General features: G+C 38.2%; 1 protein-coding gene across 3 annotated transcripts in view; it reads left to right on the top strand.

Moving 5' to 3' along the window:
* Nucleotides 1-27,616, top strand: part of EPS8 (EGFR pathway substrate 8, signaling adaptor) — a 138,678-nt gene that overhangs the window by 78,373 nt on the left and 32,689 nt on the right. For all 3 annotated transcript variants that reach the window (XM_076342104.1, XM_076342112.1, XM_076342094.1), the window contains exons 3-12: nt 3,515-3,605; nt 4,681-4,754; nt 14,975-15,042; nt 17,023-17,184; nt 17,386-17,535; nt 19,853-19,935; nt 21,996-22,132; nt 23,971-24,044; nt 25,072-25,198; nt 25,558-25,646. In XM_076342104.1, the coding sequence (XP_076198219.1) occupies nt 3,544-3,605; nt 4,681-4,754; nt 14,975-15,042; nt 17,023-17,184; nt 17,386-17,535; nt 19,853-19,935; nt 21,996-22,132; nt 23,971-24,044; nt 25,072-25,198; nt 25,558-25,646 (1,026 nt within the window). In that variant the 5' untranslated portion in view covers nt 3,515-3,543. The remainder of the gene's footprint in view (nt 1-3,514; nt 3,606-4,680; nt 4,755-14,974; nt 15,043-17,022; nt 17,185-17,385; nt 17,536-19,852; nt 19,936-21,995; nt 22,133-23,970; nt 24,045-25,071; nt 25,199-25,557; nt 25,647-27,616) is intronic.

Here is a 27,616-nt window from a genome sequence, read left to right as displayed (position 1 = left end):
TAAAGCTGATGGCAGCAGTGAAGTCCTAGGTGGATTTCTTTTTGTTCAGTCTCTGATACTGTGGGAAGAGAATTTAGTATTTATTTGTTTTTAGGAATTTCCTGTTTATAACTATTTTCTTACTATTTTTAATAATATATTACTTTAATATATTTAAAGATAAATATCTTAATATTTTTCTTATTATTTCATATTATTTTAGCTTTTTTCTTATTATTCTTTTCTTCTTAAATTCTTATTTTGTTTTCCTGTTTTTACATATTTCTTGTTCAGAGTAGGCATGATGTCTTTTCAAGATCCTGAGAAAGACATGGCCATTCTTGAGCATATTCACAAGTAAACTGCTGAAACTTCAGGACCTATTAAAAAGGGTTCATACAGTTAATTTTGAAGGATGTTTATCTTAAAGTCTAGGACACCAGCGTATGTTGCTGTGAACTGCTGGGCCGAGGTGAAAGGGAAGATTAAAGAGGAAGTGGAGTTTATTAATAGACTCCTGGATGACAATGGCTTCGCAGTGTGCACGGGTTGACTTTTGCTGCAGGACTGGTTGTAGGAGATGAAAGAGCATTGAGATGAGAAATACAGCAGAGAAAGCTGTATAAGTGAATAATAAACGAAGCACTGCACATTCTGTTATCCTTTTATGTTTTTCCCCTTCTCTCCATCATGCACTTAATAAAAATTTTAAAGTGTTTTCCTAAAATGTTTTTTTTTTCTGAAATATTTAGGTTGAAAGAGATGAAATTGCCTGATAATTTTGGGGATGCTGTTATAAATATTTGGCCTAATTATAAATAATGACTGTAAAAGGTTTGTTTGTATTCATATTCGGGAGCTTTCTTGAACCAAGGGATAGAAGCATTGCATAGCCTCTTGAAATTGTCATGTCAAAGTAGTTGTCTTGGCATTTCAAAAGCATTTGATTTTTTTTTAACAGTGGAAAATTGCATAAGGAACAGGAAATATTGTTGGCTTTACTCAACTATCAAATAGCAAGCGGTGTTTTGTTTGCATAACAGCTAAAACTCACTGAAACTTTTGTGCTTACTTGGCAGAACAAGCTGGGTTGTTGGAATTTTTTTGAAAAACAGACAAAATTTCTGACCTCAGATATTCATTATCACTTGATTCAAATTATAATTTTAAAGCTTTTTATATTTACTCTAAGTGGTGTTATGCCGTACAGTGGGCAAGTATTTAGTCATGAGACGTTTTCTTCCCCTAATGTGAAAATCTGCTGTTCAGCTTCATTGCTGCTTTAAAACTCAGTGTGTTATGCTAACTTCAAAGACTGAAGCTTTAAGTTCTAATATATTACATTCCTTCTACTTAAAATATCTGGTTTACCACTTTCATAAAAGTGGAGTACAAATAACAAATCAAGTATTTGTCAGATTAAGATGTCAGAGGAGTGAAATAATCTTGAGGGAGTCTAAAAGCAAATTTTTTTCCAGATCTCACTTTAAAGCAGATAGTTGCAGAATTTGTTATAAATAAGGCTATGAAAAAATCACAAATGATAAAAGGATACGGCAAATAGAATTCTTAAATAAGTGATATCTTTATAAAAGCGTGTATGGAAAGTAGAGGAAGTGGGGGAATACTGAAAAGCAATGGACATAATTTGTGTGAGTTTTTTGGATCTGGTCACTGTTAGGAAGCCAATCACAGGGTAAACTGTTAAGCAGGGTAGCAAAATTGAGCAAAGGTTGCAGACAATAAGAATCAGTAGCTGATAGGAAGTGTTGAAGAGCTTAATGGCAGCATGAGCTGTGCACTCTGAGTAGCTCCGGTCCACGCAGTCGCTGAAACGGAACAAGGAGTGCACAGTGACCTGGCAAATTCTGCTGAGAAAATGAATATTTTTATTCTTTCAAGTCATGAGACTATTTCAGGATGCTTTCCAAGGGTTGTAATTGCTAATGAATTGAGCAGCACTCGGCACAGATAGTAATTTATTGGAGACAGCTGCTAAATACTGCACTCTATAAAAAGTGGCTTAGAGCAGCCAAACAGGCTACCAAGTTGGATACGTGATGTATTTGTGGGGATGTGCAGGAGAAATGGAAGTAAAACCTGGCTATGTCAATAAAGACCTTTTGCAAGGAGCAAGCAAAGATTTAAAAGAAAAACTTTAAAAAAAGAGATGCTAGGCCAAATTACCAAGTATGTGCTCACTAAAGGCAATACCACGCTTCCACTTGATTACATCTGGCACGTAATCAGTGCAGCTCGGTTCTAGTTAGCTTTGCTAACCGCATCGCAGGTAGGAGATGTCAGATGTTCCTCAGAAAAGTATAAAAATGACTCTGTTCTCAGTATAGAAGACCAAAAGGAGCTTGTACATCTCTTGAAATGACAGAAGACGTGAGAGCTGAGAATAGAATTTGATTGTGATTGTATTTTTGCGTGAAGGAGGAAAGTAGCAGAACATAAGTGGATACAAAATACAGTATGCACTGTAGGTCAGTCAGCTGCCGCTTCTTTGTAAAACAGGAAGAGAACAGTTGAAGTGAGGCAGTAAGTTGACTTAGTGATTCAGAAGATAAGCTGGTTGTAAGGTGGTTGTAAGCACAACCTAAAGCAGGTTGTGCTTACTTTGGAACTGTCGCTTTTGTTAGGCACAAATTTTATCTGATGTACTTTTGACTATTTTGCAGAGTTAAAAGAAATCTTTTTTCTATTTAATGACTGAGATGTAGACCAATATTCAAATATATGTTGTTCATATATGTATAAATGAAAGAGTATTTGCCCATGGTAAATTTGAATAGAGATTTGTTAATTGTTTACAGGCTTATGAAAGTCACTTTCCAGAGTCAATTTATACTTCAGTGGGCATGTTATTAAAGGGAGAAGACATTCTTTTAACTGTTTCATCATAGCTTTTTCAGTATCGCTGTTATATAAGAGGTTTCATTTGGCATGCCAAACTTTCAGGATGTTAAATGCTGCTTTAAAAAAAAAACCAAACAAAAAGGCTTTTTTTAGTCCCAAAATAGCAAACCAAGTTTCCCTTTGTGCTAACAATTGTGTTTTGTTTTGATAATGCATCTTTCTAACAATTCAGCTGATAAGTTTCATAGAATATGTATCAAAAGGTCATTTTAAAAGTTTCATTTGAAAGAATGAATTGAGGTTAAAATCAAGCAGGCTTGACTATTAAAGTTGCCATTTGGAACATCTTGTTCACTTCTGCAGTAGATGTTGTTCTTTGTTTAGTCAGCCTTTTACTTCTAAAGCTATTCCTAAAGACCACTGTATCAATAATAATGGCTTTATTCACTAAATCATAAATTATTTGGAGCAATAACTACCAAATTGCAATTGGGGGAAGTTCCATAACAGGTCTTTAAGGCATCACCGCAATGCAAATAATAACAGTTGAGCTTGTTGATGCAATTCCTTTCCCATTTCAACCATAATTTTCTCATTAGGTTTGTATTACATCTGTATTAAACCTTCATCTTTTAAGAGACTTCAATTCATATGCTGTTGTTTCTTTTCCCAGATTGTTTCTCTCAGTAAGTGACGATAAGAATGAATGGACATATATCAAACACCCCTCCTGGTGGATATGGGAGTTATTTTCCTCAAATGAAGTAAGATTATGCCTTTGATTTTCCTTTTATGGACAAAAAATAGTGTTATATTTTCTCCTTTACGCTTTCATTTCTGATAGAGCTATAATTATTAGATCCCGTAGGAATAATACAAAGGCAGTTTCTGTAAAAGAATGTGCGATTTCCAAACCATGTAACCAAACTGACAGATATCATCTGACTGATTTTGTTATTAGTGTAAGGGTAAAGCTTTATTACTGAATGGAATCGTCTGGAACAGAAAAATAAATTGCTGTAGCCGTAACATACTTATTACATTACTCAGAGAGGTCTTCACATACCTGAGATGTTTAAGGTTAGCTCTGAGTGAATGCATTGTTATGCATAAAAGATGAGGCTGCCCTTTCCATCTGTGAGAAAGTACCGTTTCCCAGTAAACAGGACTGTGAGCAACTGTTACCTGAAAGCGTTACCTTGTCTGAGATAAGAGAATGCTCCCGGTGTCAGAAGGATGGCACTAGGCTCATTCGCAGCACTAATGGGAATTGACCTAATCTGATGCCAAAGAACGTGTGTTCGTGTATGGAGCAGGGCATCTGTGCTGTCATCTGCTTCTCATATTGTTGTCCCTTTAAAGTGAGTTTGTATATGACTCATTCTTGTTGTTACACTGTAAGGATGTTGGATTGCCTTTTCATTAGTTGTAGGCAATGATAGTCCTTTTATGAAAAGCAGTTAAAATTGTTAAAAACAATTAACACGTGTATGCAGGAAAAAAACCCCAAATCCTACCAAGTCTTTGGCATAGTCTTTATTATTATTATTAGTATTAGTATTGATTACTTACATTGTGGTAGTATCTATGTGTATACCGCACCCCCATCGTGCATGATACTGTATTAATGCAACAAAAAATAGCTCAGAAGGGCTTCCAGCCTAAGTGAAACATGCTTCATTGTATTCATGGTGCGGAAGAAATACCCAGTATCATTACCTCCATTAGTAACATCATAGGTGTGTGTAGTCCTACATAAGGGGATGTTTTTTTTTCAGTGCCTGTTTCTGTGTGGCAAATACATCTATGCAGAAGTTAACCAGAAATGTTTTCTTCCAGTGGCTATGGTTCACCAACATTTGCTCAGGCGGAGAGGGACCAGAATTCAAGATCAAGTGCAAAAGCTCTTTATGGTAAGGTGGCATAAAGTTTCTAAACATTTAAGTTAAAATTGTTGTTAAAGTACTGATTGTGATGTCATAGTGAAAATATGTTATGCATATAAATCTGAAACTGTATGTACATACGTGTGTGTGTGTATAAACAAATGAAAGAACAAAGTGATTTTATTCCTACTAAAACTAGGTTAGCTAGAAAATGCTTTTATGGTTTACTAAGCAGAGAACTCCCACCTGCTAATTTTTAAGGCAGCAATGTATAAAGCATTTATCACAAAACTAAGAGTGATCCTATAGCTAAGGTATGTACCAGGGAGAAGGCATTCAGGGATCTAGCTGTGCTATAGGTTTGATTCATGACCTGTGTCTCCCCCTGCCTCCCCACCTTTATCCCCTGCTAGCAGAAAAGGAATTTACAATATTGTTCTTGTTTGACACAAGGATTTAACGGAGGTTAGATTTGATGTAGCGGATTTGGAGCCCTATTTGGCCTGCTATTTTCGACAGGCTTTGTGACTGTCAAATGTGATGTTATTTGTAAATGCCTAAATGTTTTTGCACTTACCAACTACAGATGCTAGTATTTGTCTTGGCTGTATACGCTACTCTAGCCCATGGCCAAATCACTGTGGAGGCAGAATGTAGTCATCTTCCTTGCCAGCCAAATTGCACCGTTTCCTGGTCATCCACCTCCACTGTGACTACATCCTGCTGATAGCTGTGCTGGTAATGGAAATACAAGCGGCAGTGAAGCTGAGAGATGTTCTGCTGTGTAAATCTGTGCCTGTTGTTAAATGCTCTTTTGAAAGTCAGTACAACTGATAAGACTGGAAGAACGAGGTTTGCAGTGAGAACCCAGTCCTATGCAGGACCCCTCGCACCTCAGCCTGCTCTCCCTTCTTGCATCTACCACCTCTTCTGCAGGTTAACAAACTGGAAAGCTCAAAGAGCAGTGGCTAGTTAACCGCAACATCCTTAGTAGTAACTAATCTTTCCTCCCTCCTATTTTGGGTGGGGTGATGGCTGGGAGTGACCTCAGGGGTTGGGGGAGTGATGGCAGCATGCTTTGTGGCATTGGAACAGCATTAACTTTGCCCTTGGAAGCATAGCCTTCAGGCCTTGAGTTTGGTTACTCACCCGTGAGCACATGAGAACAAATTTGTTGTACTGGTTGCCTTGTTGGCTTTCAAACTGCTTTGAAATTAATGAGGCTAAAAGCCTAAGAAGGAAATGGGAGGTCTCCTAGCTTTGTGTCCTCTGAAAAGAGGAGTGGTGTGAAAAAGCTGCCATGGTTTGGTGGCTGAAGGCACTGTGATAGAATAGTGTGACTGTCCACTTCTAGAAAAATCAGCTAAGACAGAAGTAGAAACCATTTGAAACATTTGTCATTTAAAAATTATGTTGCATGTGAATCATTCTGAGTTTAAATTTATCTTTTTTAGTGGTATGCTACAAAAGTCAGTCACTTGACACAGTATTAAAGGCAGGAACTGCAACTGAGGAGAATTCTGAAGTGATTGTTTTAAACAGCGATTTCTGCATCCTGTATGGGTTCACTTGACAAACTGACTGCAGGTGTTGACAGAAATAGTAGGTGGTAACAGAAACCAGCAAGAGACGTTGCGAAAAACTCTTAGCAGATTATTTCTTCATGAGACGTTATGAAAGCGTTGTGCTTTTCTTTTTCATTTTATATCATCATCATAATTTTTCAAGAGTACATGGTTTGAACAACGTTGCAGTATCAGTAAGTGTCTTAACCATGTCCTTTAATCTTTGTGGTCTTTTAAAGTAATACCTCTCTGACTTTTTTCATATCAAACATGTTATGGGATAGTCATATGTCAGTAGAAGATGGGGAGAAGTGAGTAAATTTGAGGTATGTAATGGTAAACAGCCTTTTACTTCTGAAATACTTAATTGAATTGAGGTACTAATTGAAAATGCTTACCATATAACTGCTGCGTGGTGGCTCCCGTAAAATTAATTGTTCATCTTGGTTCACTTCCATTGCTGGTAGATATATCACAAAAGTATAGCTGCAGTTGCCAGGAACTGAGTGAAGTAGAAGACCCAATTATCCTGGAGCTCCGAGTAAAGATATTGGCACAGCTTTTAGAGAGGAGTTTGCACATTTTACTGCTTCTGCTCTGTTTTGTATGCATAAAGAGCTAGGCTGTCAGTATCGCCAAATGTACGAACTGGAGAAAACAAGGAAAACACCTAAAACCTTTCTCAAATTCAGGGCAATTATATTTTTTTTAATTTTAGCAATTCCGCTGCATCCTGCATGTGTCTCTTCTCCCTTAGTGATTTTTGTGCATGCTGTCCCAAGGGGGGTGGGAAGCAGTTGAGTGATACTGGAATTGTTAAAATGTGTTGAAAATGCTTATTATAAAATATTTTATTTATCATTGATTTATAATTAATAGCTAACTTAAGTATTTTATTTTATATCCATGAGACTGAAAGCCTATAAAGCAGACTTTTAAATATTTTATATTATGTACTTGTATATTAAATGTACCTATTTTATTTATGTAAATACATAAAGCTCATATTTAATAGATTCACTTATAATATATTGGAAAAAACTATATATAATTTTACTGTAAAAGTAAAATGGACCATTTTTTTTTTGTTTCGATAAAATGTGACAATGTAAAGTTAGCAGCAAACTTTGTCCATGACAAACTTCCTTTTCTTGGAAGACTTTGGAGTGCCATTTGGACTAAAGCACCTATCCATGGGTATCAACAAGTGAAGATCTTGAATTCAGTTTCTTCCAAGCACAGTAAAGACTAAAAAATTATTACTAATAATTATAATAATGTGTGTGCATATGTGTATATGTGTGTGTGTATACACACACACGTATATGTCATGGCATGAAGTTTCTCTCTTGAGTCCCAGTGCTGAGGTGGTTCATGATTGTTCAGTCCTTTGGTCATCAGGCAGAAGGTTGACCACGGTGCCAGTGGGAAAGGAGGCTGGAGTTTTAGTGGTGTTACAGACAGTTCAGTTAGAAACTAGACTGGAGCCATCGCTATCTCTGATGTGGTTGTCCGATAGCAAAAACTTCCTTGCAACCACCTTTTTTCCTGTGTCAAATAATCTCTTTGTTTTCACTCATTTCCTTCCTGAAATTAACTGTTTTATATTTGCATGATAAATCTCTCACTGAACTGGAAGGGAAGATGCCCTCTACACATTCTTACGGGTTTTATTTCATTATTTAGTTTCTGATCTTTTAATCTGAAATGGGTTTTGGCTCGTACTGTCATCAGTTGTTCTAGCATTGGCTTCTCCATCTGTCTTCTGCAACTCTGCTTGGGGCAGACGTGCAGCGTCAGTTGGCGCCAATAGCCAGGGCTGTGCTGGGGGTTTGCCAGTGGGTGACACAGCGTGGAGCAGCCCCATTCCCCAGGAGTAGCGAGCTAGTGGTTCGTTCCAAATTGTTAGATTATTCTACGGCACAGAATTGAAAGATGTTACTAAAATTGTCTTCACACTGCATCAGAAAAGACTAGGTGTTTTATACATTGTGTTTATACTCTCATGGCTGTGATTAGGTGCTAGCAGTGAAATTGCATGTGTATTTTTTCCTTGCTCAAATACCTCATTCAGAGCAAGAACTGTCGTGTAATAAATTCAAGGAAATCACAAGCAGGTCATAGACTAGGTAAACTAGTCCATTAAAAGAAGCCATCCATGTAACATGCTTGTGTTATTTGATACTGGAATGAATTAAACTGACAATTGACTTCTAAACAATACACTTTCTCCGACAGCTGGTTCCACATAGCCATCAGGGAGAAGCTTGTGGCACAAATCTCTGAAGGTGATAGTGTTTGCTCCTCTCTTAATGAGATTTGTTTTGAACTCAAGTTTTGACCTTTCTCCCCAGATGTGTAGGTTGCGTCTCCTGCACTTTGCTCTCAGTCTCACGTTGAGTTTTTCCAGCTGCTGCAATGCATTCTTAAAGGGGTGTCAGCAACCAGCCCAATGCAAACCATAAATATACAGTAGTAAACTAAGTATTGGGCTTTTCTGCTTGATGGTGTGTGGTAATAATTTATACTGTCACTGCAGGATTCTTAGGACAGCTTGTGAGGGAGACTCTTAATCCATCTCCACATGGATTGCCATCAGATTTCAGAGCTTTGTCTCTTCGTGCACTGTACAGACATTTTCCAATTTGGCTATGGCAGGGGAAGGTGGGATCCACCGTTACCCTTCTTTGCGCTATCATAACCATAGCGCTGATAACATTTATTACATCTGGCCTATGCAATTATTTGTAAGACATCAGTGGAAGTCTAGGCATCGGGATTCCTCGTTTCTGTTTTAGGCTTTTAGGAACTGAAAATTTGTTGTGCCTAAAGGTATCATAGCCCTAACCAGCACCACCCATGCTTCAGGTCATCTGTTAAGACCCAGACTGAGATCTTTTGCTTTTGGTAAGAATTTTCCTTACCTAGATAAAGAATTCGATTTCTCTTGCGGTGATACATTTCTCTGTGTGGTCTTCTGGACAGTGGCACAGAGCCAGGCTACGGTAGAGTTTATTAAGCAGCTTTCTAATTTGCCATATTGCTGCAGCCTCTTCCAGTTGGAAAATGGGTGAGACAGGACTCTTAACTTTAGCTATATATGGTTCTGTTCATAGCTCTGCCTCAAGGAACCTTGGGCCACACTGGTGTTTCTGTCTGAAATTGTGGAATAGTTACCTTTCCAAAGTATGAAGTGGTCCTTCACAGAAATAACTGGGGAGAGCAGAGAGTTCTTAGTGTAGGGAGGGCAAGGAAGAGAATGAGCGATGGCAATCTCAAGTCCCGTTTGTCTGTGTCATTTACTGTCTAGTGTATTCTTGGCTTGGGTAAAAGTCTTTGGTCAAGAGGTCATTTTTTATGTTTTGGTGTTTTGGCTGCTTCTAAAATTGGTATGAAATCAGTACCTTTTCCCATCTTTTTGAAACCAGAAACATGGTCCATTCCTGACGACTGGCAAATTCAGTAAGTTCAGAAAGACATGAATAGCAGTAGCATCTCTCCACATGAGACAGCGGGAAGAGTATTAGTTTCTGTGAATCGGTGTTTGTGTTTCTTTGAAAGGTTTAGTAGATCTCACAGTAAAGACCTATGAGTGAAATGCTGTGCTGCTTTTAAGTTTATTGTCCTTGCCTTGTGAGAGATTTTATTTTGCTCAAATTCTTCTGGGTTGCGTTTGCTATAGATTGTGATTAAGAATTTAACTTAAGTGTCTTCTGCCATGATCCTTTTTTATTTTTATTTTTTTCCTTTATCAGAGGGAAAATAGGTAAATTGTGTGCAGCGTATCAGCAGGGTTTGAGCTAACTGTGTTATTAAGGCTGCACTGTATTTTACATATTGGATGTAAGAGCTGCAGTAAGTAGAGTAAGTAGAAAAAACTCAATAGTTTTGATAGTTTTATTCATCCTTGGATAGTTTTATACATCCTATCTGGAAGTCTCTGTGGCAGAATTTAGCTTTAGCTTCGATAACTCTCTTCATGCATGAAGGGACCCGTGAGAGGCTGAGACTGATCGGGAGGATTAGGAGAGTAAAATGGATGATACAAAACTTTTTTTTTTTTTTCTTTCAGTGTTGGGGGTTGACCCCAGCCAGCAACTAAGGACTTACCCAGTTGCTTGCTCATTCCCCCTGTCTCCTCCCTGCAGTGGGGTAGGGGAGAGAATTGGATCAAGATAAAGACAGCTTAATAAGTGAAGGAAAGAGGGGGGAGGAAAAAGCCTGAAAAAAACCTGAGTAACGCAAAGGCGATCACTCAGCACCTCCCACAAGCAGATCAATGCCCAGACAGTCTCTGAGCAAGGGCTACTTTGGAAAGACTACTCACCGGTTTTATTGCTGAGCATGACATTATACAGTATGGAATATCCCTTTGGTCAGTTGGGGTCAGCTGTCCCAGCTGTGTCCCCTCCCAATTTCTTGTGCACCCCCATCCTACTCACTGGGACGACAGAGTGAGAAATAGATAAAGCCTTGACACTGTTCAGCCATGGCTAAAACATCCCTACATTATCAACACTGTTTTGGTCACAAATCCAAAGCACAGCACCATACAGGCTGCTGTGAAGAAAATTAACTCCATCCCAGCCAGACCCAGTACGTTCAATAAGTCAGCAAATTCTGTTGCTCATTTTCAATAGAAGGATATGAGTTACTTGCATTTGAAAATCATGTAATAAGTCAAGAGGCGTTTTCAGGGTTTCTGTAAAGACAGTCAGATTAATATTGATGAATAATAATCATCCACTTTGGTAAGTGAAAGAGTTGAGAAGATGGAAGCTACATTTCCAGAAGAATGGCAATGGGCAACTCTGTAGGAAAAGAAGAAAAATAAGGAGCTGTATATGGATGAAAAAGACTGAGAGAGTCATGTGCTCAGATATATTTGACTTGGAAGTGGAAGCATGGAAGTGCTGTAGGAAGAAGCAGCAGACTCTTGTGTCATCCGGGTAGAAAAGGATGCAGAACAGGTTTGTAGGCTTATATCAATTTTGCTAGAAGTTCAAGGCAGTGGAGCACATCAGCAGAAGGGGGTGCAAAAGGGTTTGTGTTCTCTTTTCTGAGGGCAAGGTGAGAACTTGTGGAGGTTTGATGGTAGAATCTGGGACATGAGCCAGGCACCAGGAGAAAGCAGAGGCCGAGATTTAGTTTTGAGCTACTGGCAAAAACCATGGGAAAGGGGATACATTCTAGATGCGAGTCTTCCCCCCCCCCCCCTTTTCCTTTGTGTTATGTTTGTATTATCATGGGAGGACTTCATTCATTCTTCCTTCAGTGCAATTTATGCCAGGCAGCCAAGAAAACTATTTATCAGGGAGCTTGGGTTATTAGCAGCTGGGTTGACCCTGTATGGGAAAGGAGATCCACTTTCTAACTATTGAATTGTAAAAAGCTTGAAAAACAAAGGTTGAGGAAAAACCCTTCCTGAAGCGATGGAAGAATTTTGCCTGATGCTAGGGTACTTATTAGAAGAAGTATTTTGAAGGGTGAATAATTTCAAGATGGAGCAGTTACCCATTGTATATACCTCCAGCTCCTCTATAGCCATGTTGACAACATTCACAGCTGCTATAGGCCACTTCTTAGCTCATCCAAAACCACATAAAAATTGCAGCACTGAGCAGTAATTAAGAGCCTGTGAGGTACCCTCTCTTTTTTTTGGTTTGGTCTGTAACTGCAACAAGACTTGGAAGTCTCCCCAGTTTAGTTTGCATGCTTTACTGCAGAGTTTAGTTGCATCACTTTCTTGGACTCCCAGAAAAGGGAGTCTCCAAGCCTGCGTAAGTGACATACGTTACATGGTGTTTTTGGTAGAAGGGCCTATAGGACAACAAAAAACGGTGGTTGATGCCCCATGCCTGTCAGTGCTTAAGAGGCATTTGGACAATGCCCTTAATAACATGCTTTAACTTTTGGTCAGCGCTGAAGTGGTCAGGCAGTTGGACTAGATGATCATTGTAGGTCCCTTCCAACTGGAATATTCTATTCTATTCTATTCTATTCTATTCTATTCTATTCTATTCTATTCTATTCTATTCTAAATGATAACTTGGATCTCTAGCAGGTTCTAATAATCATTCTACCTGCATTAAAGAAATAAATAGGTAAATAGGAATTGTTGCTGAACTCAGTATGGACCGTCAGTTGTTGTGGTGACCATACTTTTTGTTTATTAACACAAACACAGATTGACTTCTGCTAATTGGAAATTTTATTTAAGTTCTTGTTACTTCTGTTGTAATTAAGAATGCAGAACTTGAGGGGCTCTCCTTGGCTCTCAAGTGTAGGCAACCACAGATTTTATTAGCATTCAGAAAGCTCTCTATATAAACACTATTGTTCTCACCATGACATAGTGTGTTGAAAACCTTGCCATTATGTCTATTGTGAGTGTTAGGGCTGCTTTGTGGAATAGGATGTGTTAATCAGTGCTATGAACGGTTTTGGATATCCTGTCTTAACACAGGGCAAAATTTCTGTGAATGAGAGCAAGGAATCTCTTGCAAAAGTTACTCTCTTCTTAATTCCTTTGGAACCTCTACGTATTCTTTGTTTATTTAAAATGACTCTAACTGTTATTATTTGCAGGATTTATAAACCTTACAGTGGATGTAAAATTTCCTATCCTGGTTTAATTTGATATTGTTAAAAAATAATACTTTTGTTCGCCTAAAAAAAGATAATGACAGTCAAAGCTGAATATTTCATGCATCATTAATTGAAACAAGTGACTCTTTTTTTAAAGCATCTATTCTTTCTTACTGGACAGCATTTAACTATAATTTACAGCCGATAACAGAAGACTGTTAACTGATCCCCCTGGAGATGCAAATAATTCTATGGGGTTAAATTAGATACTATTTTTTAATTCCCTTGTTTTGTTAGGAACAGATGGACTTTACTTCTTCAGATCATCATCCAAACAAAAAAAAAAAGGTAGCAAATCAGACAGTACTGCTTTACTGACTGTTTTGTTGGGGTGTGCATGTGTGTGTATCTATTGTGGTTAAAAAGAAAATCAACCAAAAAAAAAAAAACTTTAAGTAGCATGCTGCAAAAGCAGAAATAGTAGTTACAGTTGGAATCAATGCAGATCCTCTGCCCTGGCATTTCAGAATAGTGGACAATTAAATTAAGACATCTATTTTAAAATATTCACACACCTAGTTAAAAATTCTGATAATCCATGGGGTTCTTGAATTTGGCTGATTGCACTGCACACTTCTCTTGCTAAAGCAAACTGAGTAGTAGCAGGATGGTTCTGCTGCATGATCGGTGTTTGTCATCATGGGAGGGGGACTTCAAGCCAGCGAGGGATTTCAGAAACTGTATTGTCTTTCATGAAAGTCACTGAGAACTGGAGAGATAAATGGGCATGATTATAAAAGGTGACAAATACTTCTACAAGTGACATCTGAAAATGAGGGCACTGCTGTATCTGTCAGCACCTGAAATTCCTCTCTGAAGGAACCCTGATCACTGAAAAGCCTTTTACAGCGTGGCTTTTATGGTGTCCTCACTGCAGATCTCTCTATGTCACAGATCGTGTGCTTGGTAGTAGTCAGCATTTTTTTTATTTTGCAAAAAGTAACTTATCTTTCCTGTCAACAGAATCACACACTTTTATTCCCCCCCCCCCCCGCCAAGTACTCAGAGTATGATGAAATTGATAGATTTTGTATGTACATCAGGTACTTTCCTTCTGAACAAAATTAAACTGCCTATTTTACTTGAAGATCAGAAATCAAGTTATTTAATGAAATGGAGAGAAAAGAGTTGCCTACTTGCAGAGTTTCCTTGGACCTTTCTGGGCCAAGTCTCCTAGTGACTTCCTTCCTTAGGCAAAGCTCCTGATGTTCCAGATTGGGCCCTTCAGAGGTTATGGCGAAAAAAGAGAAAAATCCTCCAAATGTTGCGTTCAAATTTTTTCCACTAAAGTTGAAAAGTTCTCTTCAGTATTCATCTGAATTCATTATTTTGTGGTGTGGGTGTGTGTCGTGTCTTCGTCTTGCATTTTCCCTTCCCTCCTCTCCTGGTTTGATATTAATCTATTGTATGGAGAAAAAGTGAAGTTTCTGATTTTGCAGCATTGTGCTTTGTTCAGCTGAAAAATATTTCTGTTTAGAGATATTTGGTGTGGGTTTTTTTATTTTTACCCCTTTCCATGCATATTTCTACATTAGTAATTCATCAAATTGAATACTTTAGGAAGAAATGAAGGATGAGTCAGGTCTGGTTTGTGTGGCTTTGTTGTTTTGCAGATTTAACATGTATATCAGAAAATACTTATGCTTTCAAGTGCATTCATACAATTCAGTAAGCCTGACGCTGGTTAACGTATTGCTACCAAAGTGGCAAGCCAGTGATTTTAATAATCAGGCTTCCCAATGAAGCGTTTTCAGTCCGAACACAGCTCCCCTCCAGTGTCCTGACTCACTGTGATGAGATAACTGGCTTTTCTTTGCACCCGCCAGCTCTCTCTTAACATCGTTGATGTAAGTATGATCCTTGTGCTGGACTATGTGGGGGGGAAGTCTTTTTCTGTCAAAATACAGAAATTATCAGCAGCTCATCTTCTGATTTCACATATACAACTAGTCTTAAGTGTCTCTGAGAAGTATTCAAAACAGCATGATAAGAAGTTGAATGAATAATTATTCTTTCTTTTCCTCCCATCTCTAGAACAAAGGAAGAATTATGCACGAGACAGTGCCAGCAGCATATCCGAAACTTCGCAGTATCACGTAGAGGTGAGACGAGGAGCAATATACCAGCTATAGCTTTCAGTTACATGCAGTTATTTTTGCCTACATGATTTTTGAGGATACATATGCTTGAAGGCATATACATCTTCCAAAATATCCTGCCAGCCCGAGGTCACGTCGGAATAGATTACACTGAAATGTCTCAAATTCTATAGCTTTGCCATAATGAGCTGAAATTTTGATGTAGAAGAATGTAAGCAAAGTTGTGTGTAGTTTGGCAAATGGACAGGACTTCTCAATGGGGTATCAATTCAACGTGTTATGCTGCCCTGTCTCTGAACCTGCCTTGTTGCAAGGATGAGGCAGAGCTGAAAAACCCTGTGCTGTTGGTGAGGCACACTGGATGATATTTAAAATGAATACTTTGATCAGTTATAATCAGCAGAGGTGACAGAATATTCAGAAAGAGCTGAGCATTAACCCCTAAAAGCCCCAGTTAGTCTACTATGTAGTAGTTTAACAAACATATTCTGCCTGCACAGATTCTTCCCCGGTGTGAAGTGCAAAGTATGTTACTTCCCATCTTAAGCTGCTTTGCAGAATTACTGTATGCTGCGGTCATATTTTATCCAGGACTAGATCTATTTAAAATATTCAGCAAAGTAAGCCTGGGTGCCCATATGTAGCCTGTTAAGCACTTTTGGATGCAATGCCTCATTCTGTAGTCTTTCTTTGGCACAAACTTTCTCCCACTGCTATCAGACCACTATCATGGGTTAAGCCAAGTCTTGCAAGTACCATAGATTCTCAGCTCCTTTTTGCTGGGTTTTAAACTAGCTGTAAATTGTGAGATCATATGCAGAAGAGTCTTAATTTCAAGAGCTTCTATCCTATGATCAGCTTGCAAATGAATACTTGTGTTGCTTCTGATGGTCTGTCTGTATTTTTCTTTGGTTTCTTCATAACAGTTTTGGTACTGTACTGGCATAAAAATTAGTACTTGTATTTGGAGTCTAAGCATTCCTGTGTCAGCAGTCAGTAGAGAGTTTGTTTCGCTTCTTTTAAATACTTTGATTATATGCAGCTTGTATCTGCTCTCTTGTCTGTCATAACTAAGTGCTGTTATCCTATAACAGAAGAAAGCACACTTAATTCTTCTTCTTTTTTTCTTTTTTTTAAGTTACCTAGAAGATAGATGTGCAAGCATATATTAAAATTGGTTCAGCTTGAATGAGTGTAACCAGGTCTTCAATAAGAATGTGAAACTGGATTTATGCCTGGATAAAATGAAATCATTTTATGGGTTGTCTTGCATGGTTGGCATGTTGAAGGAAAAATTGTCAAAACCATAATGACAGGGAAACTAGTTGAGGTGATGTCTGTGAGGTAGTGTTTAATTTCCAGACCATTAATCAAATCTGAAGAGTATTCCAAGTTGATGGTGAGCAAAAGTAGTTAGTATATTACACTTCTCCTGTGATCCGCATAAAAGAAGCGACTAGCCTGTCCATAAGGTAGCCCAGTCAGATGCAAGCCCATCATGGTTGCCATCAGCGTGCTAGCTGGCAGCTCTGGAAGAGATGAGGACACTCCAGGTCAGGGTGGTGGTGGAGGTATGTTGGCAGGGTGTTTCTGGGAAGCTTCTGCTGATGCTTCCTGGATTCAGCTTGCCAAGAGAGACAGGTTTTCACTCCTCAAGAAAGCTAATTAAATACTCAGGGTTTAATTCTAGCTGTGATACCTGAAAGATGTCAGAATACGCCTTCAAGTCTAACCACTAACTTTAGTGAGGAAATGACAGAGGATGACAAACAGTGAGTTACAAAAATCAGTTGACTTAAAATGACATTATGGACTAAACAACCTCTCGTATGGCTTATTGGTGGGATCTGTCATATACAAAGGCACTTTTATTCATGAATAATTTGTATGCTATTTCTTGGCAATTTGAATACTGACACTGCCTAGCAATAGGGAAAATTAATTAATTTATTTTTTTTTTTAAATGTACGTCCCATTCACTAGCACTTGACCACCTTTGTTCTGGACCGAAAAGAGGCAATGATTACAGTAGATGATGGAATAAGGAAGCTGAAATTGCTGGATGCCAAAGGCAAAGTGTGGACTCAAGATATGATTCTTCAAGTGGATGACAAAGCTGTCAGTTTGGTGGACTTGGAATCAAAGGTAAGATCTGTGAGTGGCAGTCTCATTTTCAGAGAGAGAAAGAAAAAGGGAACAGGCAGAAAAATGATGTATGTGAGATTTGGTATTTTAATTAGCTTATTATCACTTTCCCTTTTTAACTCGTGCAGCTTTTCTGAGATCAGGACACTGTATAGTAAGGTGGTGTTTTGTGTTTGATTTTTTTTTTCCCTTTTCCGGCAGAATGAACTGGAGAATTTTCCTTTAAGCACAATTCAGCATTGCCAAGCTGTGATGAATGCATGCAATTACAATTCAATTCTTGCATTAGTATGTAAAGAACCAACCCAAAACAAGCCCGATTTGCATCTTTTCCAATGTGATGAGATTAAGGTAAGGTAGTAATGGGCATCTGCTATGATTTATTTGAATAGGGGAAATTTTATGAACTGGCATGTTCAGTGGATAAAATCAAATGGGCTGATTCATAGAAAATAATTCTATTCTTTTAGTCTTATAAATATGCTTTAAGTTTAATGCATTTATGGTATCAACACTACTTATAGAATGTTAGTAAATATAGTGTAGCATGTCTTGCAAGAGAGTAGTCCTGTAGGTCAACTGAATCTTTAGTGGATGTGCAAATATGTCGTTACTGTAAATTTTGATTCTTGGGCTCTGTAGCTGTTCATTTACGTTTGCAAATGAGTAAAGCTCTGGAATATGTATATGGTTTACATTCACACTTCTGAAGAAAGTGGTGTAAAATAGTTATTTCAAATTTATCTTATAATCTGCAAAGAACTAATCCGAGCCCTGAGTCGTACTTAGTCTTTCCCCTTTTTCTGCTTTTTTTGTCACTGAACAATTAAACCTTCTCTACATTCCCACCTCTCTGCATCTCTGCTCTGCTGGAGAGATAATGAAAAGGAAATTACTTGCAGGAGGGGCAAAACAAGGAAAGAGATTGTTCATCTCTGATTAAAATATTTCCTTCAAGCATAAATAAATTTTTAATGTATTCTGCAATACTTCTGTATTTCCAGGGTTATAAATTTTAATTTCTGTTAGTTACTCTATATAATTGGTATTTCTTTAAATTCCAATTGATAATTTCATGGGGATTTTTTAATTCCTTTGTAGTAGTTCATATCATTGTCTTAAAACAACAGATTGCTAATCATACTGTGCAACCGTTTTGAAATTGGTATAGTGAGAGTGGTGTGAAGATGACTGGCTAACTGTGTGATTAGTTGCACAGAACTTGCTGTTTCAATGGAAATTGGGATCCTGTGAGAAGTTCAGGTGGCACTATGTTAAATAATGCAGAGATCCTTGTTGAAGTCCGGAGGTCTGAGCTTGGACCCAGCTTCCCAAAGTGTAGAGGTGGTCTTTTTTCTTCAGACTTTCATCTTTTGTTGTTCCTCTGTGTACAAATAAAAATGCACAGCACCTAAGGATGACTTGGAAGTCCAGGATTCCGCTTTTCTTCTGAGGTATTGTTTGAGTCTGTGACCATACCCTAGCTTTTGTTCCTTACCCACGAGAGTTGGCTGGGTTTGAAAGGTTAGGTCTTTCTCCCTTGGCTTTTTCCTGCTTTTGATTAGAAGTTACCATGAACCTCAGGAGCCTCTGAAATAAAAGATTAGTCAAAAATCAATAATATTTGGGGCGTTCGATATTTTCTAAACAGTTGTTAAATAATAAATATCAAGAGTATGATTAATGGAATTCTTCTGGGTTTAAGTTCCTCAAATCCCCCTAAGTTTTTTCTATTAATTCTTTAACCTTAATGTATCCCTTGTACATATTCTGTAGTGCAATTCATTACAGCTGAGAAGTCCTTTAATCCCCTTGGATCCTAAATTCAACAAAGTCTTCTGGTTCCAGCAGAAGTTACATATTCCTCCCAAAAAGTTCCATACTTCTCTGTTACGAGGGTACTAAGAAAGGTGTGGACCTTGTAAAGGGAGCCAGACACTGACAGATTTGGGCTTTGACAACCTGTGTAGGAAGTTAATTTGTCAGCTGAAGACGTGTAACAGAGCATTCTAAATCCTATGAGAAGCATGACCTATTTAATGCAAGATCTATTAGAATAATGCCTTAGACATGCATCAAAATTTCACTTGTGGGCCACTGGTGGAGGCAGACTGCAGTTATGAAGGGGCAGGAACCTACAGATTAGGAAATGTTCTGAAAAAATCACCTTTTATTAAATCAAAGAGAAATTGGAGGCTATCGTTATTTCTTAAAGGAAACTGTATTGCTACAAGTTACTTTCCTAATCCTTTATGCTGCTACTATCTATAGTAGTTTTGCTGCTACTATCTATAGTAGATTTTTTTTTTATAGTATGTCTTTCCCCTAACATGCTTGAGAAAAACAAAAATGACGAACGTGGAGGGGAAAAAATAGCTTATTCAATAACGATTGACTTGAGATAATTACAGCTGTTCAGACAAATTTGGTATCTAGATGACATACTCATCTGATGATAATGCTTGAGATTGGAACAGTGACAAAAATACTGACTCCCAGACAACAGCGTTGTGTGTTTCTTTGTTCTGTTTATGTGTAAAATATTTTATCCCAGAACTTTTAAATAAATGGGATTTGATAAGGGATTCTGGAATCTGAAGATGCCCTAAAAAAAAGTGCATGAGGAGATATAGCTGATAACTGATGGTTTCTGCTTCTGTCTCTTTAGGCTAGCTTTATTCATGAAGATATTGAAAGTGCAATCAGCGACAGCAAGAGTGGGAAACAAAAGAAGAGGCTTGAAACACTGAGGTAAAAACCTAACTTCTTGGCAGTATATAGATTTACCAAATAGCGTTACAGCATTCAGAAGCTCTCCAAGCCTGCCTGCTGTTTTTTACTCTTTATTGCTAGTTGATAATACACTTCCAAAACCACATGTAGAGGCGTTGCTTTAATAATTGTCTCAGGCTCTCTCAATTTATGGCGTCACTCTTACCTTTCCCGATTCCACCTTAGTGACGGGAACAGCTGACATCAATACCACTTGCCAGAGAATAGCATTGCATGTCTCAGTTTTGCATATGGGTCAAGTAGTTCAGAATTTAAACTGAAAACATAAATGCCCCATAACTCCAAGTAAATAAGATTATGATAAAAGGTTTTGGGATCTAAAGATGTTAAATAAAACAGCAACTGAAGATTGAATAATCTTCCTGCCTGCCTGTTTAGCGATGCTGAAGACTCCTTGTTTCCCTGGTAGTGAAAGCTTCTCTGCCAGTTGGAAGATGTGGGGGAAAAGAGTCTGTTGGGTTCAGAGAAGATTAATACAGAAATGAGAGGTAGCCAACAGAGGCATAGAAACAAGGGCACAAATATATTAGACACTGGATGGTAATGGTGGTAGTTTGTTGAAAAGTTAGTATGTAACTGCGTCCTGATAGTATCTCTCAATAACACTTAGTTTTGTGGTCCAGATAGAGAAGTCTCTGCTGGGCAAAAATCACTACGTAAAAAGGTCACCATTATATGAATGAGTTTATAACAGTCTTAGCTACCTGTTAAATTCTGATGCACAACTCATCAAGTTTTCCTAGAGTAATGGACACTCCTGTAAAAACAAAACAAAAACTGAACTGTGTCTAACTTTATCTGTGGGTTTAAAATTAAATAAGTAGACTTTACTGTTTGTGGGACTGTAACAAACAGGTGTAAGCATAAAGAGGCGATCCAGAAGGACTCAAACACATTGGATGGGCTGGGAAACTAACAAGATTTAATTGGGAAAAGAATGGAGGTCAGTACATCTGGTGGGAAAAATAACCCAAGATATCAGTCTCTGAGGGCTATGAGGCCGAGAGGTCATGAGTGCGTGACAGCTTAGCGCCGGTTACTCGCTGTCGTATCATGTACATGCTGGCATCGGGTCATGGGGAGAGACCCTTCTGCCTGACATTGCGTTATCGAGTTGCTGCAAGGTTATTGACAAGTAGAAGTGTGGGACATGTGGAGAACAGTGCCCAGGAGACTGGAGGAAGGAAAGGTGAAGGAAACATTTTTTTCTTCGGTGTTCAAAGACCAAATAACACTTGACATTTTGTGTTGCTGTTGAATGCCACGAATGAGATGGGATTATAAACAGATGAATTCAAGGTGAAGATCTGGCTTTTAAACAGCGGAGTGGGGAAGCGATGGGATGTGTGCATGACAGGAGTTGTTGGGATTTTTTGTCTGTTGGTATCAAGTTGCAGAATGACTTCAAAGACCTCTTTCCTTATGGTATTTAAAACTAGATTAAGAACTGGAAAATTGCAGGTGGGAGCACTGATACATTTATATCAAGATAGTTTGAACAGGTCACTGATATAAAAAGGAAAATCAGTCTGTAAATTTAATTGGTTTTGTTGGTAGGATTTTTAAGAAACAGGTTGTTGGCAGCCTGTCAAATTTGGGGAATAGATACTCAATTATGGTGACTGAAAAGTAACTTCTAATGAAGACTTTCACACAAAATGGAAGTCCAGCCATTGAACTGCATGTGGCGGTAAAAATGCCACCTACTAAACCCAAGGCACTGAATTTACCTGCGTAAACTGGCAGGCCTCTAGACATCATGTTCTGTGGCACTGCTTGGGGATTTCCCATGTGGCCAGGTGACAAAGGTTTGCTAACCACATCATGGAGTGGGTTTCCTACTATGTTTAACATATTTACACATCATGGTCTTGAGTACTGCTTACTTGGCAAGTCCATAGTATGTTCAACAGTAGAAGAGGTCCTTGTAAAGCCTCCTTGTCTTCTCTGCTTAAGCACTAGAAAATAGAACGTTTTTCCTTCAAGTGTCACTTCTGGGCTTTCTTCTCTTCCTCTAGGATGATATCCAAAGCTGACAGTGTCATCCCTCCGCCACCGCAGGCGCCTGCCCCTGTGCCGCCAGGGACCATCACCCAAGTGGACGTGAGAAGCCGCGTGGCGGCATGGTCCGCATGGGCTGCAGAGCAGGGGGAGTGTGAGTATTTCTGGGAGGCCGCTGCTGCAGCAAGTGCAGTGACAACCAGTTGTTCTGGGCAGTAGGTTTTTGTGATCCTCGGTAATAACAAAAATAATTTGGAAAGACCACTTTCATAAAGATTACAGTAATTGAATCCAGATACGGAAATGGTTGTACGAGGTCACCCCTCTGTCCTCGCTGAGAGCAGACAGGATTATTCTCCCAGTCTAGCTTGAAATGCCCCAAGCCACCATTGCCTGATCTGGGGAATAAGACCTGACTGTCGTAATCTGACTTGTCATTTACTTGTACTTAACTGTTTTTTCCTGAATTTCTCTTCAGAGCTTCGTTTACTTGTGTTTATCTGGATGGGGGTGTGGGCTACTGATTTTAACCTGGGCTTTTTTGTGAACATAATAACATTCACAATAGTGACAGTAATTTATGACAATTACTGTCCTAAATCTAATAATTTAATGATGCTCTCTTTAGTAACAGGGAGAGCATAGGTCAGATATTTCAGACAATTAAAAAATATAATCACGGATGAAAAGGTGACTGGAGATCAGCATTATTTATTTATTTTGTACTTATCGTTATATTGGCCTGTATGGCTAAACCAGTTTTTTGTTGTTTTGTTTTTTTTTTTTTTAAAAGCCTGAACTAAGGAATGCTGTAGCATTTCTGATGGGTTTGGATTTTTTTGTTGGTTTGGTTTTTTAAATCTCTAATGGAAACATTCTATTTTGATCAGATTTTCTTGAAAAAAATATTCCTTAGAAACAGTAAAGCTCCTTCTTTAAAACAGGCTGTATTAAGGGAATAATCTTGGTTAAGGTGAGGCCTTTTTTGGTTTGGGTTTGGTTTTTTTTTAATAATAGATACTAAAATTTTAGAATTAGAAGTCATTAACCATGGAGTCTTTATCATTTTTGGTTTATTAAACTATATCACTCAACAAAGTACACAACTATGCAAAGAAAACAACTAAAAATATTCAGAGTAATCTCTAACGTTAATGTTTTTGTCTACTAATCTACAGTATTACATCTATCTTGAGTAAAGGCTAGTTTGTTCTTCTGTTTGACTTCTCCTCACTTCAGAAAAGTTTCATTAGTTTGTCAAGTGGTCTGTCTTGCCAGACCACTTGTGGGTCTGAGTTCCTGCAGTTCCTTTTATTCCATTCACGTGGATCTTTTCTAAAATGTATTTACTAAAATACCACCTGTTAACAAAAGCAATACAGTATTTAGTGCGACTTAAAAATGTAAAGCTTCTAATTTATCAAAATGTTAACCCTTTTTGTTTTCAAATAAAAGTCACTGACTCTGACCGTTGTTATTTGAAATACCTGTTTTATCTCCCATTTCTGTGTTGCCAGACTTGGTCACTCTGCCCAAATTCCTACATCCCTTTTTGCTTATTATCTTTTACATCAAAATTGTCTTTGAAGTCATGGCTACACTCTTCCTTCTTGCTCACTTCTGCTGAAGTAGCTTGCAGCATATTTTGCAAAATGGGATGATTTCTCATTACGTTGTATTTATAATCGACCACTTTCTGCTTTAATTTTTTTAATTAGACCCTGGTACCACACTTCTGTGGTTAACTTCATTTATGCAACTAAGCTGACTGAAAGCGTACACCTAAGCTTTTTTTTTTTGGTAAGACTTGGCAGGATCAGGCATTAGGGTGCAAGATTTTCAGGTTGTGTGGGGTTCTTGCAAAGTGAATGGTACAAACATTGCCCGTGTTTTTCTTACAGCAGTATGATTTCAAGCATAAGCTGTATAGGAAGTGTTGGTTACTAATTTTGCGTATATGGATGTCTTATTCTATTCTTCCCTTTTCTGCAGTTGAAAAACATAGACAATACCATGATCATGAAGAAACAGCAGAGATGATAGCAGCCAGGATTGACAGAGATGTTGTAAGTGAGAAACTACAAGTGATATTGCTTAATGTCTGTGAAATTTTGCAGCTCTACTTCGTGGGAAGGCTTTTTCCACATGAGAAATTCAGTTCTGGAGGAAGGCTTTCCAGGCAGCCTATGTTTGTGTGGTAGACCTAAAAATGAGTAGGCGACAGTTCTTTTTCTTATTTTTTTTCTTTAAAAAAAAGAAAAAATAAAGTACTGAATGTTGATGCAAAGTTTTCTGCTGTGAAGAGCTAGAAATATAAACACTAATTTTATGTGGTAGGCCAAATTCAGCAAACTATGTAAGGATAAACTTAAATTCCATTAATTTAGTGGGACTTAAGATATGTGCAGTATCTGGAATATGAACATGTGGTCATTTCTGACATTGCCTATAAGCAACAACATTGGGCAGGTCTTATGATGTATGTGATATCAAATATTGCCCCATTCGTCAGTTCTAACTTTCTGCTTTTCTACTCTGATGTTGCCCTCAGCAACATCCGAGGGTCTTGAAGAAAACATGTTGGGGCCTGCTGAATTGGTGTATACATGTTTTCCCCAGGGGCTCCTTCATTCTTCTCCACTTGCTCTTTGAAAACAATTCTTCGAAGAGTACTTCTTCTATAAAACTGCATTCTGACATTCAACAAACAGCTTAATACTTTGTACTAAAGGAGATTATGAAGTTACACTGTTTAGGAAAATGCTGTCCTACACAAATAATTAGAATTTTTTCATGTGTTGTGAGAGAAAATGTAATGTGTGAACGAACTGTGTAATTCCAATCTGAATTTAATAATCTTGATGCTTATATTTTAAAAAACTTCCAGTGGCCCTAAGTTTTTAAAAATCTAAGATTTAAAATACTTTACAGGTTTGTAAAGCTAAGAATATAATGAATCTAAATAAGCAGTGTTCTAGCATGGACTTTGTTCCGAGGAAGCTGTTGGTGTCTGAGAGTGTAGTCATTTTGACTTCTGGAGTATTTCTGCTATAAGTTCTGTAGAGAAACTGTTACTTTTCTTTTCTCCCATAGCAAATTCTGAACCATATTTTGGATGACATTGAACATTTTGTTACCAAACTTCAAAAAGCTGCTGAAGCATTTGCTGAACTTTCGAAGAGGAAGAAAACTAAGAAAAGTAAAAAGAAAGGGCCTGGAGGTAGGAGTTCTTACTGCACACAATTCTGTTTCTCTAAGGATCATTGAAGCAGCTAGCAAATGTGTCTTTTTGTATTGTTTTTTTCATGAATGTAGTAATTTTCTTTCACTTCGAGCACAAAAGATCCTACGCAGTATAGTCTTAGAGGGAAACCTATGAAAATTATTTGCTTGAAGTCAGTGAGGAGTGAGTAATTAGAGATATGACTGCAGAATGTGCTCACTGTTGTGGTTCTATATTTACAAAATTCTGTAAGTTGGTAAATTTATTATGTATTTATATGTTTACTATACCTGTAATATTTATAGAAATTATGTACCATATAAATGGATATATAAAAATCTCATTTTGTTCACCAGAGGGAGTTCTTACTCTCCGTGCAAAACCACCACCTCCAGATGAATTTGTTGACTGCTTCCAAAAATTCAAGCATGGCTTCAATCTTCTGGTAAGTGATGACTGGTGCGCATGGTGGTGTGAGGCATGCAGTAACAGTGTTTTCCTGGGATAGCTGATGTTAAGTATAACATGATCTTTGTTTTCCCCGTTGCTACAAATTAATTTGGGTGTCAGTTTTGCTGCATTGGTTTTCCCATGTCTTATTTCACTAGTATGAAATGAAGAACTAAAATTCTGGGGAAAGAAGAAGAGGAGAAGGAAGAATCAGTTACATGACGGATTTGCTTTGTAGTTATTTTTGAGTTTTCTTGGATGTTCCTGCTATTCCAGAGGGTGTGGATGCTTTATTTGTTGACTCCCCTGAGGGAGCTGCAGAAGGTTATCTTGTCTTTGGGAATGTATTAATCAAGTCTTCTGTCTTCTGTCTAACTTTCCTGGTGCCTTGTTCATGTAGAGAAACGTTGTGGGTCTTAAATGCCCTACTGCTGCCAGCTGTGCAGAAGTGATCATGCCATCCAGGGAATTGTGAGCCTGGGTCTGCGTTGTCTTGGTCTCCACTGCTCTTTCAGAAGGAGCAAACCCACAAGTATCCTCTTCAAGAATGCCGATACAGCTGGAAATGTAGTCTTGTTTGGTCCTTGGCTGACACGCAGGAAGATAGCTCAGCTGATACTTGACTGATCTTGGGTGTTCACGTTTTCCTTTTCCATCCAAGGTTGAACTGAGACAAGAGCAGAGCTGGCCACCTCTGGCCTAGGTTGGCCTCTGAGCCAGCTTTGGGATCCTGCTCCTCAAGGGCTACACAGTGACTAGATGAGCGTATTTCTTTTTCAGCATTGTTGTGTTTCTTCTTTTCCTGGTTCTTTAAAGCCTGTTACTTGGGGAATTTGAGTTTAAATTGTAAAAGAATTTCTAGGAACGTCTGTTGGGATCACAGTTCTGTTGCATGCTTGCCAGCATCACCAGCTGTGGCCTTAATTTGGTTTTATTCAGCTATGCCCATCAGACTCTCTGTGGTTGTTGCCATCATTACAGAGGACCTTTTTGTCCTCAGAACGCTCCAGCCGACAAATTGCTGTCGCTTTATAGGTTCTCAGCAAGAGGCAATGCTAATTCAAGAGCCTTCTCCTGGCATCTCCTCTTCTGCAAGTGCTATTAAAGGAAGGCAGCAAGTGGGACACCTTCAAAGTATTTACTTTCAGATACTGACTGTCCCTTCCAATTGCTGGCGAAGCTATGCCAACGGGGAAAATTGTTCTTGCATTCACTGAGTCCAGTCAACTTTTTCTTCCTCTTGGGGAATGAATTCTGATTGCAGGGCTGTAGGAGATATTTAGAAATGTTAAGAATATGTATTTTTTTAAAACCCTATATTGAATGCTGTGATTCTGACCTTAAAGGATTGCTGGTTTTGGGGGGATGGATGTCGTAGAACATGCTGATACTTCTCAGTAATAGTGTTTGTAATGTTCATTTTTTTCCATTCTTACTTCTTACCGCATTCTGCATTTAAATTAGTTTTTCACCCAAGAACAATGTGTGCATCTTTGAATCTTTATCTTCTGTGCAGGAGAAGAAGCAGTTCTAGTTTTGGTGCTCAGCAGCATCTAGGACCTGGTTTCTAATGTTGCTCTTGAAGAGCTGTGCTGTAACAGTGCTTTACTTCAGCATCGTTGCAGGAGCCACAAAAGCATGAAATTTCAATTCTTGGTGCTTTATGTCAGACATGGAGAAGTGTATAAAACGAAGAATGTAGTTTAAAAATAAAAGGAGTAGCTAGAAGAATAAAGTCTTTGCCAGTAGAATAGAAACTGTTTTAAAACACCATGCTGGAAGCTCCTAGGAAATGCCTACCATCTGTCAAAAAAAACTTTAGAAAGACCAAAAGAAAGTTGTTATGACTGAAGAACAATGTATAGGAAGTTATTAGAAGTAAAAACATATCCTCCGCCTTTCTTCACTTGGAGGCACACTCTGGAAGGCTAGATGTAAAAGTAGAATGAGGCTAGCCAAAAGCAG

The sequence above is a fragment of the Aptenodytes patagonicus genome, chromosome 1 (genome assembly GCF_965638725.1).
Source record: "Aptenodytes patagonicus chromosome 1, bAptPat1.pri.cur, whole genome shotgun sequence".
Classification (NCBI taxonomy): domain Eukaryota; kingdom Metazoa; phylum Chordata; class Aves; order Sphenisciformes; family Spheniscidae; genus Aptenodytes; species Aptenodytes patagonicus.
This window is presented reverse-complemented; position numbering and strand designations above follow the sequence as displayed.